The sequence below is a fragment of the Solea senegalensis genome, unplaced genomic scaffold, assembly GCF_019176455.1.
Source record: "Solea senegalensis isolate Sse05_10M unplaced genomic scaffold, IFAPA_SoseM_1 scf7180000014487, whole genome shotgun sequence".
In the NCBI taxonomy this organism is placed as follows: Eukaryota; Metazoa; Chordata; class Actinopteri; order Pleuronectiformes; family Soleidae; genus Solea; species Solea senegalensis.
Genome location: NW_025321060.1, coordinates 2,680 through 18,770, shown reverse-complemented (window position 1 = coordinate 18,770; position 16,091 = coordinate 2,680). Strand labels below are relative to the sequence as shown.

The following is a 16,091-nucleotide window of genomic DNA, read 5'->3' as shown; positions in this document are numbered from 1 at the left end:
ATACTAAAAAGTATGACTTTTTTGTCAAATTTTGGACGACATGCTAAAGTATGACTTTTGTTGTCAAATTTAGCATGACATACTAAAGTATGACTTTTTTGTCAAATTTTGGACTATATACTAAAGTATGACTTTTTAGTATGTTGTCCAAAATTTCAAACTTAAGTATATTGTTGAAAAAGTCATCAAACATTTATAGTGTGTCGTCCAAAATGTCACGAAAAATTCCTACTTTAGTATGTTTTCAAAAAAGCCACCAAAAATTCACACTAAAGTATGTCCCCCCGCATTTCAGTATTATTCAAAGCTCATGTCTTTTCTTCTTATTTGTTAACTGTTAGAATAGTTATACTGTGCAGTGAACATTTTGTACGTATTAAATAGATGTTGTTATATTTCTCTTAAAAAGACTGAACTAAACTTCAATCTGGTTGTTGTTGGTGGGTACAGAAATCTAAGCCTAATGATGTCATTAACTGGACAAATAGGAGCAAAGATCTCTGCATATCCAGATGCCACAAGAGGTGTTATATCCTCTATACGTGGAATAGAATAACAACATGTTTACATTTTTTTTTACTTACAGTGGGCAACCACCATCTTGGACATCGAGCGCTCGTTCCCAGTTTGCCTCCGTAAATCCTTTCGAGCAGGCGAGATGGTGACTGTGGGGAAGAACTGGGATGACACGCCCGACCGACGCTGGTGCTTCAGGTATTTTTCGTGACTCATGATCGTGGCCACTCTGCAGAGCTATGTGCTATATTACTAATGTTTGATATTGTTGTAAACATACAGTATATACAGAGGCTATAAGAATGTGCAACATAGAGTGTCTTATATCCTTTTTTTTTCAGCCCAACCTATAGGCAATCTGTTGAAAAAAATCTTCAGTTTTCATCCTGAGCAAAAAGTGCTCAAAAAATTTAAAATCGGATTGAATTTGTGAAATTTGGAAGTAAGTCACAGTTCACTTGGCTCGTTTTTATGAACAAAAAGAAAATAAAAACAGTCTAATTTCGTGACTTCTGCACAAATATTGCTACTTTACATTACTAAAAATACGATATATAAATTGAATCATATCTTTGACTCAACAACACATAACAAACACATTTTTAAAGCCTGAATATGTGACCTAGAAACACCCCCCCCCCTCAGGATATCCATATAAGGAGTTGTGTATTATTCCCACTGCAATTTACCATGGATGCACCTGCGCCACAGATCCGTCCCGTGTGAGCACTAAGGGTTAATGCCACCTAAAACAAAAAAACTGACTGTCCCTGTGCTGTGTTTTTTTTTTTTTTTTTAAATTAGAGTGGATGAGGTTAACTGGTGTCACTGGAATCAAAACCTGGCAATAATCAACGAGGATCCAGGCAAGAGTGAGACCAGTGTGCTGCAGCAGGGTGTTGGAGTCTTGAGGAGAGGTGAGATTCTCACTGCGCTCTCATGAATAAATGCACAGACAAACACTGTGAACACACACTGTTTTATTCACATATATTAAGGAAATTCCCTCTTCTCTTTTTATCCCCTTCCAGACCGCTGGTCCACAGTTGTCCCACGGGTGGTGGAGCTGAGTAAGGGGCGTGAGGCTTTGATAGAGATGGAGCCCCTGACACGCAGGCGCTAATGCCTGCAGAGTACAAGTGCTGTCCTTCTTGTTAAGAGGCCGCAGAGAGCCGTCAGCGTCAGTGACATGACTCTGCTGGAGACAATTTGGCCGATCAGTGCACTAATTTGCACAAATACCACATGTCCTTTTTCTCACCCGGAAGTATAATACATTTTACAATCAAGGGGTGTGAAGGCACAGAGGACTAAGAGCGTGCAGATATACCTCCGACGCGATTGGTGCTGTGTGGAGAAACACAGAACGTTGATGTTGAAAATCCCAGACAAAGTGGCATTAAGGACACGATGAGCTGTCATGAAAATGTAGGCTACTGAATCTCCACATATCATCACCATCATCATCATCATCAGAAGCTGATCACTCAGGGATTTAAAAGTCAAAATATATTCCATTCCATTTCTAGTTTGAATATAATGAAAAGGTCGAAACACAAACACAGAACTGTTACCCTCTTAAAGACTCGCTTTATTTCACTATCAGTTTTTTTTTGCAGTTGTGACAAATATAGCATATGCACTGCATCAGCAGTGTGAACAACACTTGTGAATAAAGGGCCATTTATAGAATTGTTTTGTTTTTTTCCCAGAGAAAACATTGCAATAAATCTAGATTTATAGAGCTCAGCTTTAGTTGCTTGTTTATATTTAAGATTGAGGTCAGTATATAATGTGTGCGTGAATATTAAAGCTGATTTGAATGCTTTCAGTTTTCCAGGCTCAGTGTATGGAAACAGAATCGTTAATTCGAAATATTTTCCTCTTTTGTTTTCTATGTTTTATTAGATAGTTAAAAAAAAAGAGTCTCAGGCTTAGACGGTCGGCTCAGGCAGCGCCGCGTTCATTCGAACGGAAACAATGCACTGTGCCAATTTCTGATGTGTGCATTATTACATGAATACAAAGACATTGTTTTGAACAAGATGGGCATGATGAGCAGGTTGTAGTTGTCAAGCAAATGTGCAAATATGAGACAATAGCCTTGTGTGCTATGGCTTGTCTTTGAATTTCCACCGTTATTGTTCTTTTGCAGCTGGGGTATTTGCATAATCATCTCTCTGGCCTTGCCATTATGTACATTTGCTGCAAGGTTTTTGTTGCAATTGGCTCATTCCCCTATAGAGCATCTCCTTTCTTTGTGTCTCTACTGTATATGTGTGCATGTGTTTGTGTTGTTGCACTACATGACCGGGATTGATTAACAGCAAACAGACCGTTCAGTTTCCTTTTGATTAACGCGATACAGATGAAGGTCACAGGTCGTTGTTCACCATGTTTACATTGCTTTTATAAGAGAACATGTCCATGCATTTTATATATGGTGACTTGTATATTGCCGCACAGAACAATAAACACTGAATTCATTTCTATATTCCCAAAGCTGTAGATGTTTGCCACTCAGTGCATACTTAAATAATCAGTTGACTCATTGTGTCCTAGAATGTCTGCTGGAAGTGTGCAGCAGACCGGTTTAGTAATGTACATGGAAAAGAGATCATAAAATGTTGCCTGCTACTGTTTTCATTTGCATTTTAACAAAAGCAACGTTAGAATAAATGGACAAACCATAAAATCCCTATTGCTTGAATATAAAGAAAAACATCTCATATTATTAAGTTAACAACTAACATTTCCAGGAGGTTTTGATGCCATTACAGGTGTAAACATTCTGTCCCTTTCTAATTGATCCATACATCTAGAGGTATATCTGTCCTTCCACTCGTCTTCTGCACAAGATCGCCTGCAGTTCAGCCTGCGGCCTGCTGATGGCGGCAGAGGCCTAACTTCCTCTGTCTTCCACATCCTTGATGAGGACAAACCAGGAGAAGCCATGTCTGGTCCTCTCCTGCAGATGCTGTTGGGCACAAATTCATTTTATTATTATTACAGCTGTGAATGCTGCTTATTACCATATTAGGATATAATTTGTAGAAAGTGGTCCACTTAACTTTTTTTCCCCCCCGTGGTTCTCGGGCCTTTGTTGACCTGTAGCAGCATAATTATGGGCTTTTTGCCTTTATAATGAAACCACGAGCGAGCGAACGGTTTCTGAAGTGTTTCATTGCTTTTTCACCTTTCATCAGTAAGCCACACCTTTCATTTCCCTTTCAAAACGTGGTGATTCTTTGCTCACGATAACCAGGGCCTCACCTCTCACATCCCACCTGCCTCCCGCTCATCTCACTCTCTCACTCTCTCACTCTCTAAGGCCAGCAGGGCTGAAGGACACACGGAATCTCTCACCACCTCAGAGAAGAGGCTAATCCTCTTTGCCCCAACTTTAACTGGGCCACTAATCCTCCAGGTTTATCTAAGCAGTGAGCACCTAGCGCTGCTGACAACTTGGCCTGCCCTCCTCCCTGCAGCCTGTTAAGTAGGGCAGGGCTCGGTCCTGCAAGAGTCACTGTCAGCAACTCTGGAACCCCACACTTGCACAGGAAGTGTGAGCTGTTAACAAAATGGCCCACTTGCTTGTGGTGCGTTTGTGCTCCCTGCCACAAAATGTGTCACGACAAACCGAGTGACAGCCAGGCAGCATCGCGCCGTAACGACCTTCATTTCCTAACAGCACATAAGGGAAAGTTGACGAAGTCTCGGAGCTCTTAAGTGAACCAACTAGAGCTCAGATATTGGCGGTACAAATTGTTCAGCTATTGTCCGGGCCAGTTAAGCTTCGATGTGTTTAGGCAGATGAGACTCAAGTGGATACTGGCCTGGACTTGGGCCAACTCATTCTTTATTCACTAAACAACACTCACAGACTGTCTGATGGCTTCAAGCACAACATTCACTGTCTGCCTGAGGTCCAGCAGCCTGGCACACAGGATGAAACCTGGCTATCTATTGCTCACACTCTCGCTTAATCATTTCACAAGCAAAGTGTTGCACAAGAGGTGGAAAGATCATCGCTAAATAATTTCCTGTGCGGCTGAAAGATAAAATCAGACATGACATGACAGAGAATTCCAGGAGTTTTCAGGCCCGTGCTAATTCTCTTCCTTGAAGCCTCTCCCCATGAACCCCAGTGGAATATTTCACCAAGGCGTGGTATTTCTAAATGGAATGAGCAATCACTGGAAGCACTGGGAGATGAGGAGCCAGAGACATATTGGTTAGGTGGCGTGTGAGATGACCTTTCAGTTCATCTAAGATGAAACGAGGCCGCTGAACCCGAAATGATTCAGAGTGTCTAAACTGACAGTCGAGGGCACGGCCGCGGCACAGCGCCGGCCCCGCCGCCGTGGCCTCTGAAGGCATCTCTCATGATTTATTGTGAAATTGCCGGGGACTCAATGTGGCGTGCAGGTGAATGAGTTTTGCTAATAAGAGAGCCATTTCTGCTCCACAGAGCTCTTTTTCTGTCTCAGCGAGTGTGTATGAAATCAGTGTGTAGTCTCCCAGTACCACACGCTCTGGTGGAGGCGGCTGGCTCATCAGTCTACGGCTTATCTGATGTTGTAGGTGGGTGGAGAGGTTGGGAGTGAGGAAAGAAAATGAGGAAAGAAAAAAACCCTCAGCCTTGAGTTCTTCAAGGTACTCATGTTGTTCAACCTTTAGATTTGGACTTTGTAGAAGGACTGGCAACATACTACTGATAAAAGGTTGTACTTTTTTTCTTTTTTTTTTAATGTTTTGATATTAGAATATAGATGGGCAAAGATGAAGTTGAAATATAGGGCAAAACAAAGGTAGTGATGTTGTCATTCTGTGAGCTGCATTATGTGAGGAACATCAGTGGCTGTGCTTTGATTTTCTTTTTGACAAATTAGGTTCAAAAAAATGATAAATGGGACAAGTGATGGCTGAGACATCAGCGCCTCAGAACAGGACACTTTGCTGCATGGGCCACTTTGGTAAATTGCGTGCATAGTGACAGCTCGTCTTAGCCTCAGCTTAGGAGCGGTTTGTCCAAATCCTCATCCTGGAAAAATGTCAATCACAGTTTGGTTTGTTTTAAAAATGATTATTCCTTCTTCATTTGAATTGTTGAGGATGTTTTAAATTAACTATGAGGCCAAGTCGTGATGTTACACTGTACTGCTGCGGGAGGTGAAAAAGGTCAGGTGAACAACAGGACAATAGGATTGGAGGTGACGGGCATATGGCTGTGTGTGCAAAGTGAATCCTTAGACTATAATATGCTTAACACATCCTCACAGTACGTTCGTTGTAAGAAAGAAAGAAAGAAAGAAAGAGGGCGTTTACTACAGAGGAGTAGAGAAACAGGTCAGGTATAGAAGTCATTTGCTTTATTTACTTATTTCAAACAATAATACATAAGAGAGGAGAGGTCAAATGAAAACAACCATCTACATTAAAATAAAGAAATTTCAGTCCTGAGATTGACAAAAAGTAGGGAACAGACAAAATATCTACCGTGGTCATGGGGATGGAAGGGAGACAGTGGCAGTTTCAGCAAATTGAAGATGATGGTTGTTGGGAGATGAGGGGGAGCCTGCAGTTCTGCAGAGGGAGGAGAAGGTAAGCAATCACTGGGATGCTTGGCTGTAGGCACATTCAAAGTTTCAAACCCCACAACTAAAGGATTTTACAGCTTTTTTTTTCTTGCTTTTTTTTAATATTCAGACTTCTCGTCTCGAAATCTAAGACTCATATATTGTCATTTTAAAAAAGCAAGGTATCCTTTACATTTTTTCATCCTGAGGAGACAAAATCTTTTTTTTTTTCTTTTTTAAACGTAAATACAACACTGCAGGGAGAACAATGAGAGAGATGCTTTATAGATTTCCAATTTCCATATATATTATTTTCTCAAGGTTGCAGCACCCTCAGACTTTGGCAGCGTTGGTGCATTGAAGATCATTTGGGCGGAAAAAAAACCAAAACAAAAACAGCCCTGTTTGTCCACAGGAACATTCTGAGAAGCAAACAAACAGTGAAAGGGAACAGGAAGAGGAAAAAGCAAAATCCCCAGACTTTTGTGTTTAGATTGGATACAGCAATATACCCCACCACGTAAACCAGGCGAATATTTGGAGGCCATAAGCTTTTTCAGCTGAACATACACCGTTGTGATTCTAAAGAAATGAAATGCTCTAAGCTCCTGGAATAACAACCTGCTGCTTTGCCTTCGTGGAAAAAAAAAGAAGCTTTGGGCTGTGCCTTTGGAAAACAATCCTGAATCACTGTGTTATCTGTGCTGATTGATTGATTTTTGCTTTGTGTTGCATTTAAGAAATGCTGTTTTAATACAAACCTCTCAATTGTATGGTGGTGCCGACAGTTCTGTTCAGTAGCACAAAAGAATGTGCAACTCTTTCAATGACATTGTGCAATACAGCTATAAGGCTTGTGGGTTAACTAGACAAGCATCCTCGTGACCGTCTGAATTATTGATTTAAGTATCTTCTTCCTAGGTAGGACTGGCCTCATGACTAAGAAGGGATGCTGGGAAGAGCTCTGAGATGAGAGCCCCCAAGGGTCCAAGGGCAGCCAGGGGACGTGGAGGAAGACCAAAGCAAGACCAAAGCAGGCGGTGTCGTCCCCACCCCTACCCTCTCTGCCCCTGTCATCTGTAGGTTAGAGTAGCAGCGCCAAGACTCTACAGAGCAAGCAGCTGCCTTTATTTATTCTAACACTCCGCCTCACCCCCACCTCCATCCCTGTTTTGAGAGTGAAAGAGACGACCCTTCTTTGAACAGGTCCGCCTGGTTGCCTTCCTCCTAAGTAGTATTTAAGGTGCATAACATGCAACAAGACCTTTGCACTAGGTTAAGGTCTTCATGGACTTATTGGGATTTACTAAGGGATTTTTACAACCAGCACGAGTCTGTTCCCCTTCCACTTTTCCCCCAGGCTTTCCTCGTGAGTGTCTCGTTGCCCTTGAAAACACGTTAACAGTCAATAGTCTGTAGCCAGAGAGATGGAGAGAGAGAGAGAGAGAGAGAGAGAGACCATAGAGTGATAGAACTAAACATCCTCATTCAGCTTTGAACGAACGGCGTCGTTTATCATTTCTGGGCAACAAACAGGGAAAATATTTTCCCAAGCATTAAAAATGAATTCCAAATTAAGGACTTTTTTGTTTTTGTTAGAATTGAGTACAATGAGGCACAATGCATCTTTCAGCATGAAAGGCGATTTCTCTCCAGAGCTTGAATTTGAATATGTGACTGCAGAGCCAAGGAGGGGAAGCTAAAACCAGTACCAGGAACATGGCAATTATCCTGATTACTGATGCTTCGAGGCTTCTCTGACCCCAAAATCCCTCCCCGTATCTTTCTCTCTCTTTCTGTTTTTTCTTTTTTTTCACTGAGATCTGTCACATTGCACAGGGCCCCTCAGCGAGGCAGGGAGCAGCCATGTATAATCCAGTAGAAAACAAATCCCCTCGATCAAACACAGCCCAGCTTTTAAAGCAGGTCTCTGAGCCCAGGCGCCATGGTGCGGTGCTGAGGCCCTCCGAGATGCTGTGGAGGCTGTGATTTCACAAACCCCCCCTCTACAAACCCTGCTGTCCTCCCCTTCAACGCCAGCCAGCCAGTCCTAACCTTCAGTTTGTTTAAGCACCGATGAACCCTGTTGGCCCCGGACAGGGGGAGGGTGGGCTTGGATAATGACATGCCATATGCCACTCTGCCTCTGCAGAGTGAGCATAGAGTGAGTGAGTGAGCCACGCACGGATCGGCTCAGGCACAAATCTATTTGAAATTTAATTCTATTATCCTAATAAGGGCTAAACGTCTATTGTCCAAATCGGTAACAGTGGAATGGAGCAGAGGTACAGGTCTACGAAGCGTCCCATCAATAGGTACTCGGTGATGTGTGGAAAAGGACCATGAGGACAGACAGTTTGGAGCCAGCACAGTAGGAAACGTGGCCACAAAGCAAATATACTAAAAAGATGGCATTATATTTAATAGAACGGCATTGAAATCTCGATTTTTGTTTCATCTTTCTCATGCGTGCTTGCGTTGAACTCGGCTCAAAATGGCCAAATTCCTCTCGGAGCCTAATTGGAAATCCCTTGTTGTTTAAAAAGGGTTTGATTTCAACCCCTTTAGAGTGAATGAATACGCTCTACTGGCAGTGCCCAACAGCAGGCGTCACCCAATATTCCCATTAGCAGAGAGGACTGGTGCCCGAGACGTCAACCAGTGGGAAAGGCCAGACACCAGAAACTCCACTGCCTCAAGTGTCTTGTGTTCCCTTCCCTGTCATGTGACCGGCTTTAATTTTTGGACGCAGCAGCCAAACGGAGGGGGATTTAGGGACAGATATGTATCTGTGGATCTGTCAAAATATTTCTACAAGACAGAAAATATGCTGGAATCAGACTGTGACTGGGGTATTAAGCTGTTGAAACAACACAAGAAATTTTCAGTGGAATGTTAAGGAGGCTTACTGTGCAAATTTAAGCCAAGCGGCTTGGTTTTCTTTAGACTCCAATCTTCAAAGACAGTGGCGTGTCGAGAAACGCCACTGACTCAGAAATGTAAGGCTCGTCGTTAAGATTGAGCGAAGGTTTTCTGCAGGACAAAAAACGTCTTTTTCTGGATCCTTACGGAACATTAATTCATGCTTCTCCTTTAAAACAAAATGTGTAAATCACATTTAATTCTTCCAACAATGCTGTCTGTCCTTTATCTTTGGATGGCCAACGTGTAAACATTTAAAAATATGAGGGACTGAATATCGTGGGGTTTGCATCATCACACGTCACAGTTCAACCTGGATCTCACAGAATGGGCCAAATGTCCCACGTTCTTTGGGCGGACATACTGTAGGTTAAAAAAATAATGACAGACTTCAAAGCCAACATATGGCCTCTGAATATAGTCTTAAAGAAATTTATTTTACACCTCAAAACAAAAAAAAAGAATAGGGATTAGGGATGTGGTACATTGGGAATGTATTGACAACTGTAGTTTACATTTTTTTGGTGTAAGCTCAGAGAAAAAAATGTTAATACAGTCATAATAATTGCACTTCATAAATCTAGACTGATGCCAGTATTTCCCCAACAACAAAGCCCCCTCTCTCTTCAGTTAATAAATTCAATTTTCTAGTGAATTTTGACTGACAAAAGAAATGCTAATTTCAGACCAGAGGACTGCTGCACTGATCCAATTTTTCTCTTTCACTTAAGTCCCACAAGGCAACGAAACATCGCAGTAATTTAAGTGCAGTACATTCAAGGGAATCTCACAGTCATTATAAATATTCCACTGCTCTGAATCATCAAGTTAAGACTGGCCCAGGCTAAATGCATCCCATCCAGAGGCTGAAATGGACAAGGAAAAGCAGTGAGCATTGTCTCATTTCATCTGACACTATATAGGAGGACAGGGCATGATTGTTTTAATTTTGTTTTCGTTTGCAGAAGAGCGCCCCGCCACGAAAATAGGATTTTCATTAGTACCTGTCTGTACCTCCCTGTCATTCTGATAACACCTGGCACAGGAAGGAGCTGGAGTACTTTTACTTTTGTACTAGAGCTTGATTTCCTGTAGCTGCAACATCTAAAGCCTCCAATAAAAGATCTCCCTTACATTACTTGAATATGATGTTCATGGGACTGGTGAATCTGTGGGTTGCAGTTTTTTTTTTGTTCAGTCTTGGTGGTTAAAATCTTGTAATGACTTCATAAAAAAGTCTGAGGATTTTGAAGAACACAAATTGAAATGCACACACGCACATGCACTCGGCCACATACACACGATTAACATACACATAAGGTTATGTAGATAACCCCGCCCCCCTCCCCATCACATTCTTCATTGTAACATTTCTTTTTTGTATGTTTTTTTGTGACATTTTTCTCTTTTAAATAAGTATTTCAAGATTTATTGTAGATTCCAGTGTTGGTTAGGAAAACGGAAGTCTGCGACCAGGTTCTTACAGAACCAATGCAGCGACTATGCCTCACACCGGGACATAAGAGACTGCACATCAGCTTGAGGAGGAATTATTAAATCATAAAAACAAAAGTGGAAAGAAAAAAAAAAAGCATTTGAGTCACATTTCCCCATAGCAGCCAATGCATATAATATACCTACAAATATATAAAACAACAACAAAAAATAGGTTCAAGTTTTTCAAGGTTCTTAAATATATCATATTCAAACTACCCAATTCCAAACTTCAAAGTTAACAAGATTCAAGCAGTGCAATTTATGTATCAATTATAACAGCAATAATATCTAATATTGAACTAACCTTTTCATTCCACCTTATGATCCTTGTACATAACACCCGAGTACTGCCTATGTTGTCTGTCTCCTCTCCTAGAAGTCAATTTACGCGCTTGTGTGTGTGTGTGTTTATGTGTACACCGTTACAGAGTTTGGGATTTTGAGAGCAGCCCTAAAACTTGGCCTTTTCAGGACCATTTCAGTGACAACCTACACAGTAGCTTCATCCTTAGTATTTGCAAGGGGTGGGGAAGGTACAAGTGGCGTATGCACTTCATGTCAAGCTATGATTCTCAAAAATGTTCAAGCAAGTAAAACAAGAAAACAAAACAAAAACACACACAAAAAAAATAAAATGAGAAAAAAAAATAATAATCAATCCAAAATTCCTATTGGCAAACCACACAAAGGAACATCTGGAGAATCTTGAAATCCCTTTTCTCTCCCTCTGGTATTCACTAACACTTTTCATATTTGGGATTCACACAGCCTGCCTTGAAACCACCAAACCTAAAGTCACACAGCACAACTGTGCTTGTCTAAGCCCCCACACTAGTTAAAGCAGTGCCACTCACAACAACTCTGTACCCCAACCGAAAAACATCTGTGTTTTTTATGGTTTACTTCACAAATTCACAACCCTTGATTCTTTTCCTCTTCGTCTGCCCCCTCTATCTGTAAACAGGGAGGCGGATGTGTGCATGCTGGTGGTCTAACAGACGTGGCACAGACACAGTCTCGTAGCCTTTGCCAAGCATCTGCTCCTTGATGCAGGGCGGGTGGATGTCGTTGATCAGGTACTCCAGAGACTGCAAGCTGCTGCTCAGCACAGACGTGTTGCACAGGCTCTTGCTGGGCAGGCTGCAGCACAAACCTCCCCCACTGTCTATGGCAGGGTGGTGATGATGAGGGTGGTGGTAGTGGTGATGGTGGTGGGGATAGCCCATCTCTCTGTGCCCCGTGACTGGCCCTCCTGTGGAGGTGCCCAAAAGCTCCTGGGGGTTGTAGCAGTCACTGTCCGGTGTCACCAGCACACTGTTCCACGGCGGAGCAAAGTACTGACCCACTGAGAAATTTCCATGCATACCCACACAGTTCAAAGGGGAAGAGCTGACTTTGTCTAGACCGCCTCCGCCGCTGGCACTAGCTGTCAGATGATAAGGTCTGGAGGAGGAGGAGGACACTTGGGCAGCCATGATCCCTCCACCTGGAACACAAGACTCTGGGGACTTGCTGTTGGCGGCCCCTCCTCCACTGCCTCCACTGTACATGCGGAGCACGGCCTGCTGCTGCTGCTGTTGATGTTGGTGTTGTTGTTGCTGCTGTTTCTGCCAAAGGATATAGTCCATACTGTCTGTGTACACACCAGTTTTCATTGCCTCAGCATTCTGTGCTGGCAGCGCTGGCCCTGCGTACACCATGTTAGCCTGGGGAGCCATTCCCACCACATAGCCTCCACCTGATGAGCTAGAAGAAACCCCCATGATAGTTGTAGTTCCCTGCTTGGAGGGGCTGGAATTTGATGGCGCAGCTGTAGCCCCTTGACACACCTGCTGCAGAGCCTGGGCTTGGCAATGCTGATTGATCTGGTAGATGATGCTCTGGATTGATGGGAGGTTGGACTGTGCGGGCAGGGCAAGGCCTCGGCCCCCTGTTACAGGAATCACTGAGCCAGCTACAGTGACATTTGGGGGAACCGACAGTCCAGAGCCTTCTGGAGGCTTTGAGGGCGCAGCGTGGTAAACCATTTGGCCGTGGCCACTGGCTAAAGTGCTATTATTAGGGGGTGGGTATGGGGCAATAGCTATGTGGGCTGGAGAAAGTTTAGTCCGTCTGCCTTCGGCATTCTTGAGAACACCTTTTGAAGGGACAAAAGTGGAAGTCGATGATAGCGACGATGACGAGGAGGAGGCCTTGAGGATGGCGAGCAGTCCCTGGTAGCCTCCCGTGTGGATATGTGGGTAGGGAGCATAGCGTTGCCCTGTGGTGTCATATCCATTCACAGTCCGGTTAAGGTGCTTGTGCTGGGGAACCCTGATGTTAGTGGGGAAGATCTTGATGGACAGAGGGCTGTTGGCCGTCTTCTGAGCGTAGGCATCAAGTTCTGCCGCAGTGGGGTAGCGCGGGGAATGTGTGGGCACCAGAAGCTCACCTGCAAGACACACGGAGAGAAAAATATGAGTGAAGTGAACAAACATAAAGGAACAAAGCAACACACCAGGTTTAATTACGAGGAATATCTAAAGAGCCTGCAGCAGTGGCAACCACAAAGGCAGATCAATCAATTGCCATAACCTGTACTTTCCTGCAACAGTAAAACCTGGCAACATCACAATGCACACAGAGAAAACATCAGTCCCCCTTCTGCACAAGAGCAGGTGAATGAAGACAGACACAAACAGCAGAACAACCCCGAGAAGAGTTTGCAAATCTGGAATGACAACCATTTATGTTCCCTCACTCCCCCTCCTCCATCCGAGCTTTCTTTCAATCTCATTTTCACTCTCCCGTGGAAGTTCATCCCTAGACAAATGGATCTTTTTTAAAAACTCATTCTGTTGAAGCCCGGTACCTTAGGCGCTGTTAAATCAGTGCATTTTGAAATTAATTCTGACTCTCTTTAGCATTGAATTGGGTTAGCCTTGGATACCAGGCACGGAGGGATGAAGGGAGGGGATAAAACCTTGTTTAATTGCAGTGGCACAGTTGAGATTTATAAGTGGTATCACTTACTGGGTCTTACCCTTGGCCATAGATTTTTCACATTTACACAACGCAGGAGAACGTGGAGACCATCACAGAAACCAATTAAACATCTACAGGGAATCACTAGCCAGGTTAAGTTGAACTAGATCAGAAAAGCTACTTTGAAAAACTTAATGAGGATAAAAAAATGGTTGACAAACTTATTCAAATGAAATGAACAGAGAAAATGCTGATGCACGCCACGATCACAAAGACTTCACCGTTAACCTACATGTAAATGCTCCGTTTCATTTTTTTTTGCCATTTAAAACCACCACCATTCCAAAAATTCAATTCAGCAGCGCATGCGGTATGTGAGCGTGGCCACAGCGCTCGCTCAATGAGCCAACGCTTTGCCATTGTGAACTGAGGTGGCAAACAGGAAAATGGCAATTTCTAAAAACCCTACCATGTGTCATTGTTTGGGGGCTGGGCATAGAGGTGAGGGGCTGCGGCGAGATTGGATTTAAACGACATTATTCAGGCAATTTCATGCCTACTTAGCTCAGTGCAACAAAAAGGGCGGGGGGCTGGAAAAAGAACTCAATTTACAAGCAATATATCAGGTGCCATAAATGACTTGCAACCCCTTCAAAAAAGACATTTTTTATGCAAAAGATAACAAAACACACACACACACACACAAAACCAAACCCTGCTCTAACTGTGCTGTCAGCAAACGTCCTGGTGACCTAAGGAGTCTGCAGGGTGCAGCCTGTGAGTAGGACTCACTCACATTTCCATTCCCATTGCGAAATCATTTTAAAGCGACTCCACAGCCAAGTAGTCACAGTTCTCATTGCCTTGCTCCCATTACAGATAACACAGGGAGTTCATTTCAACAACCCTATGGGTCCCCCACTGTTAACATGATTAAATCTACAAGATTCATATCATAAAGGAAATAAATTGAGAATTTAATAGCTAAGACAAGAGACATAGATTGTCCCAAGCCAAATTTAACATCAACAGCGACTGCACACTTTATTTAAAAAATTGGAAACATTACCATTGAAATATGTATTGAGATATTTTCTGGAATTGTCCTTATTATGGTGAATTGAGGACACTTGGATTAAATGTATTTTGTTGATCTGAGTAAAATGTATATAAGTCTGAAATCTATGTGTTTATGCATAACACAATATATCAATCAATCAATCAATCAATCATAGAAAGGGAACCCAGTGGTGATGCGGAGTGTGCCAGGCCAGTCTATCTGAGATCTAACCAAACGTACTGAAGCAAAAGCTCTGCTTCCCTGGTGACAGCAGTGCCATGTGCTTTGATGTTCTGACTTGCTCTGGAAAACTGACAGAAGACTTATTTCATTTGCTCAAAAGAAAAAAGAAAAAAAACATGCTAATTTCAAAGCACACTGCTGGTCCTCATGCAAATGGAATGGCAGCATTTTTTCTGATCTTCTTTACACGAGGGCAAAAAAACAACAAAAAAAAAAAACATGTTTGATCATCATATGGTCTAAATGAGAAAAGATACTTGGCTTTCAGGCATATCAAGGCCCTCTGCCCTGCCGCCCCTACAAGCTCCCAGCTGCAATATGCCCATCATTCCACCTAATTACTGCCACATGAGAAAAAAGCCTATAAAAACAGCCTGGAAATTCATTAAAGGGTGGCTAATTCTATTCCTTCTCACTGACTGAGTCCATATTTTTCATGCCTGAGCCTGCATTTCATCTGAGAGAGAGGAGGAAGCCTTCTCCCTCCGTCTTTTCCCAGCTTGCCCCTTGTTTGTCAATAGGCAGAGCCTTTGGCACACCAACCTGGCATCAAAGGGTTTCACACTTCACAGGCCACAGGGATTAGAGGCCTTTCAGGCCTACAAAACCCATCTCAGCTCCACAAAGGCTTCCGGTTATTAGAACCCACAGGCATAAAGGAAGAAGAGGAGGAGGAGGAGGAGGCAAATGAGCATCTGGATGCTTCTGATTCCAGCTTCTTCTTGAAAAAAGTTTCATGGTATAAATTTTATAGCAAAGTTGATTACAGTAAGTACGGCCACAACACGGGGCATAATTTCACTCTCTCTGTGTGTGTGTGTGTGTGTGTGTTTGATGTGCAGGGTCTCCACATCTCTCTCCTCCAGAGCAGCGAGTCTATAAGTGAGGACATGGGGGTTAAAGGAAATAGTCTCTTTTAGGCTGACACTTTGTGACTTATTGGTTTGGGCTGCAGTAGATCATAGCTGAGAGCAGGAGCATACAGATGGTGCTGGCTGATAAACACTCTCACAGGCAGCCAGCACTGCCCCCTTTGTGCAAGCCCTCACCTCCTCATACAGTAGGGGGTTTCCTGCACCTGTGCACACTCTGCAGAGATGATGGCGCATGCAAACACAACACAAAATAAGGCATATACATACACACACACACACACACACACACACACACACAGACGCAGTTGTGTGTCTCATTTGCCTTCAGTGAAGCATGTTGTTATCCTCTGCTCAGCGCTCTCTCATGAAATGTAGGGCAGGGACAACAACAGGTGCCTGTGCGGGCGACAGCCTGCAGAGCCTCCTGGGCTAAAT

The 16,091-nt window shown here is 43.2% G+C and overlaps 2 protein-coding genes across 2 annotated transcripts; one reads left to right on the top strand and one right to left on the bottom strand.

The window, feature by feature from the left end:
* The first annotated feature begins 345 nt into the window (after positions 1-345).
* Positions 346-3,018, top strand: LOC122761234 (transient receptor potential cation channel subfamily V member 4-like). The gene is made up of 3 exons (XM_044016415.1): positions 346-714; positions 1,321-1,433; positions 1,548-3,018. Exons 1-3 carry the CDS (start codon positions 659-661, stop codon positions 1,637-1,639), a joined length of 261 nt encoding a protein of 86 aa, XP_043872350.1. The 5' UTR covers positions 346-658; the 3' UTR covers positions 1,640-3,018.
* Positions 3,019-11,041: 8,023 nt separating this feature from the next.
* Positions 11,042-13,012, bottom strand: LOC122761235 (protein FAM222A-like). Its single transcript, XM_044016416.1, has one exon. The coding sequence runs from the start codon at positions 12,989-12,991 to the stop codon at positions 11,465-11,467; it is 1,527 nt and encodes a 508-aa protein (XP_043872351.1). The 5' UTR covers positions 12,992-13,012; the 3' UTR covers positions 11,042-11,464.
* Between the last annotated feature and the right edge of the window lie 3,079 nt (positions 13,013-16,091).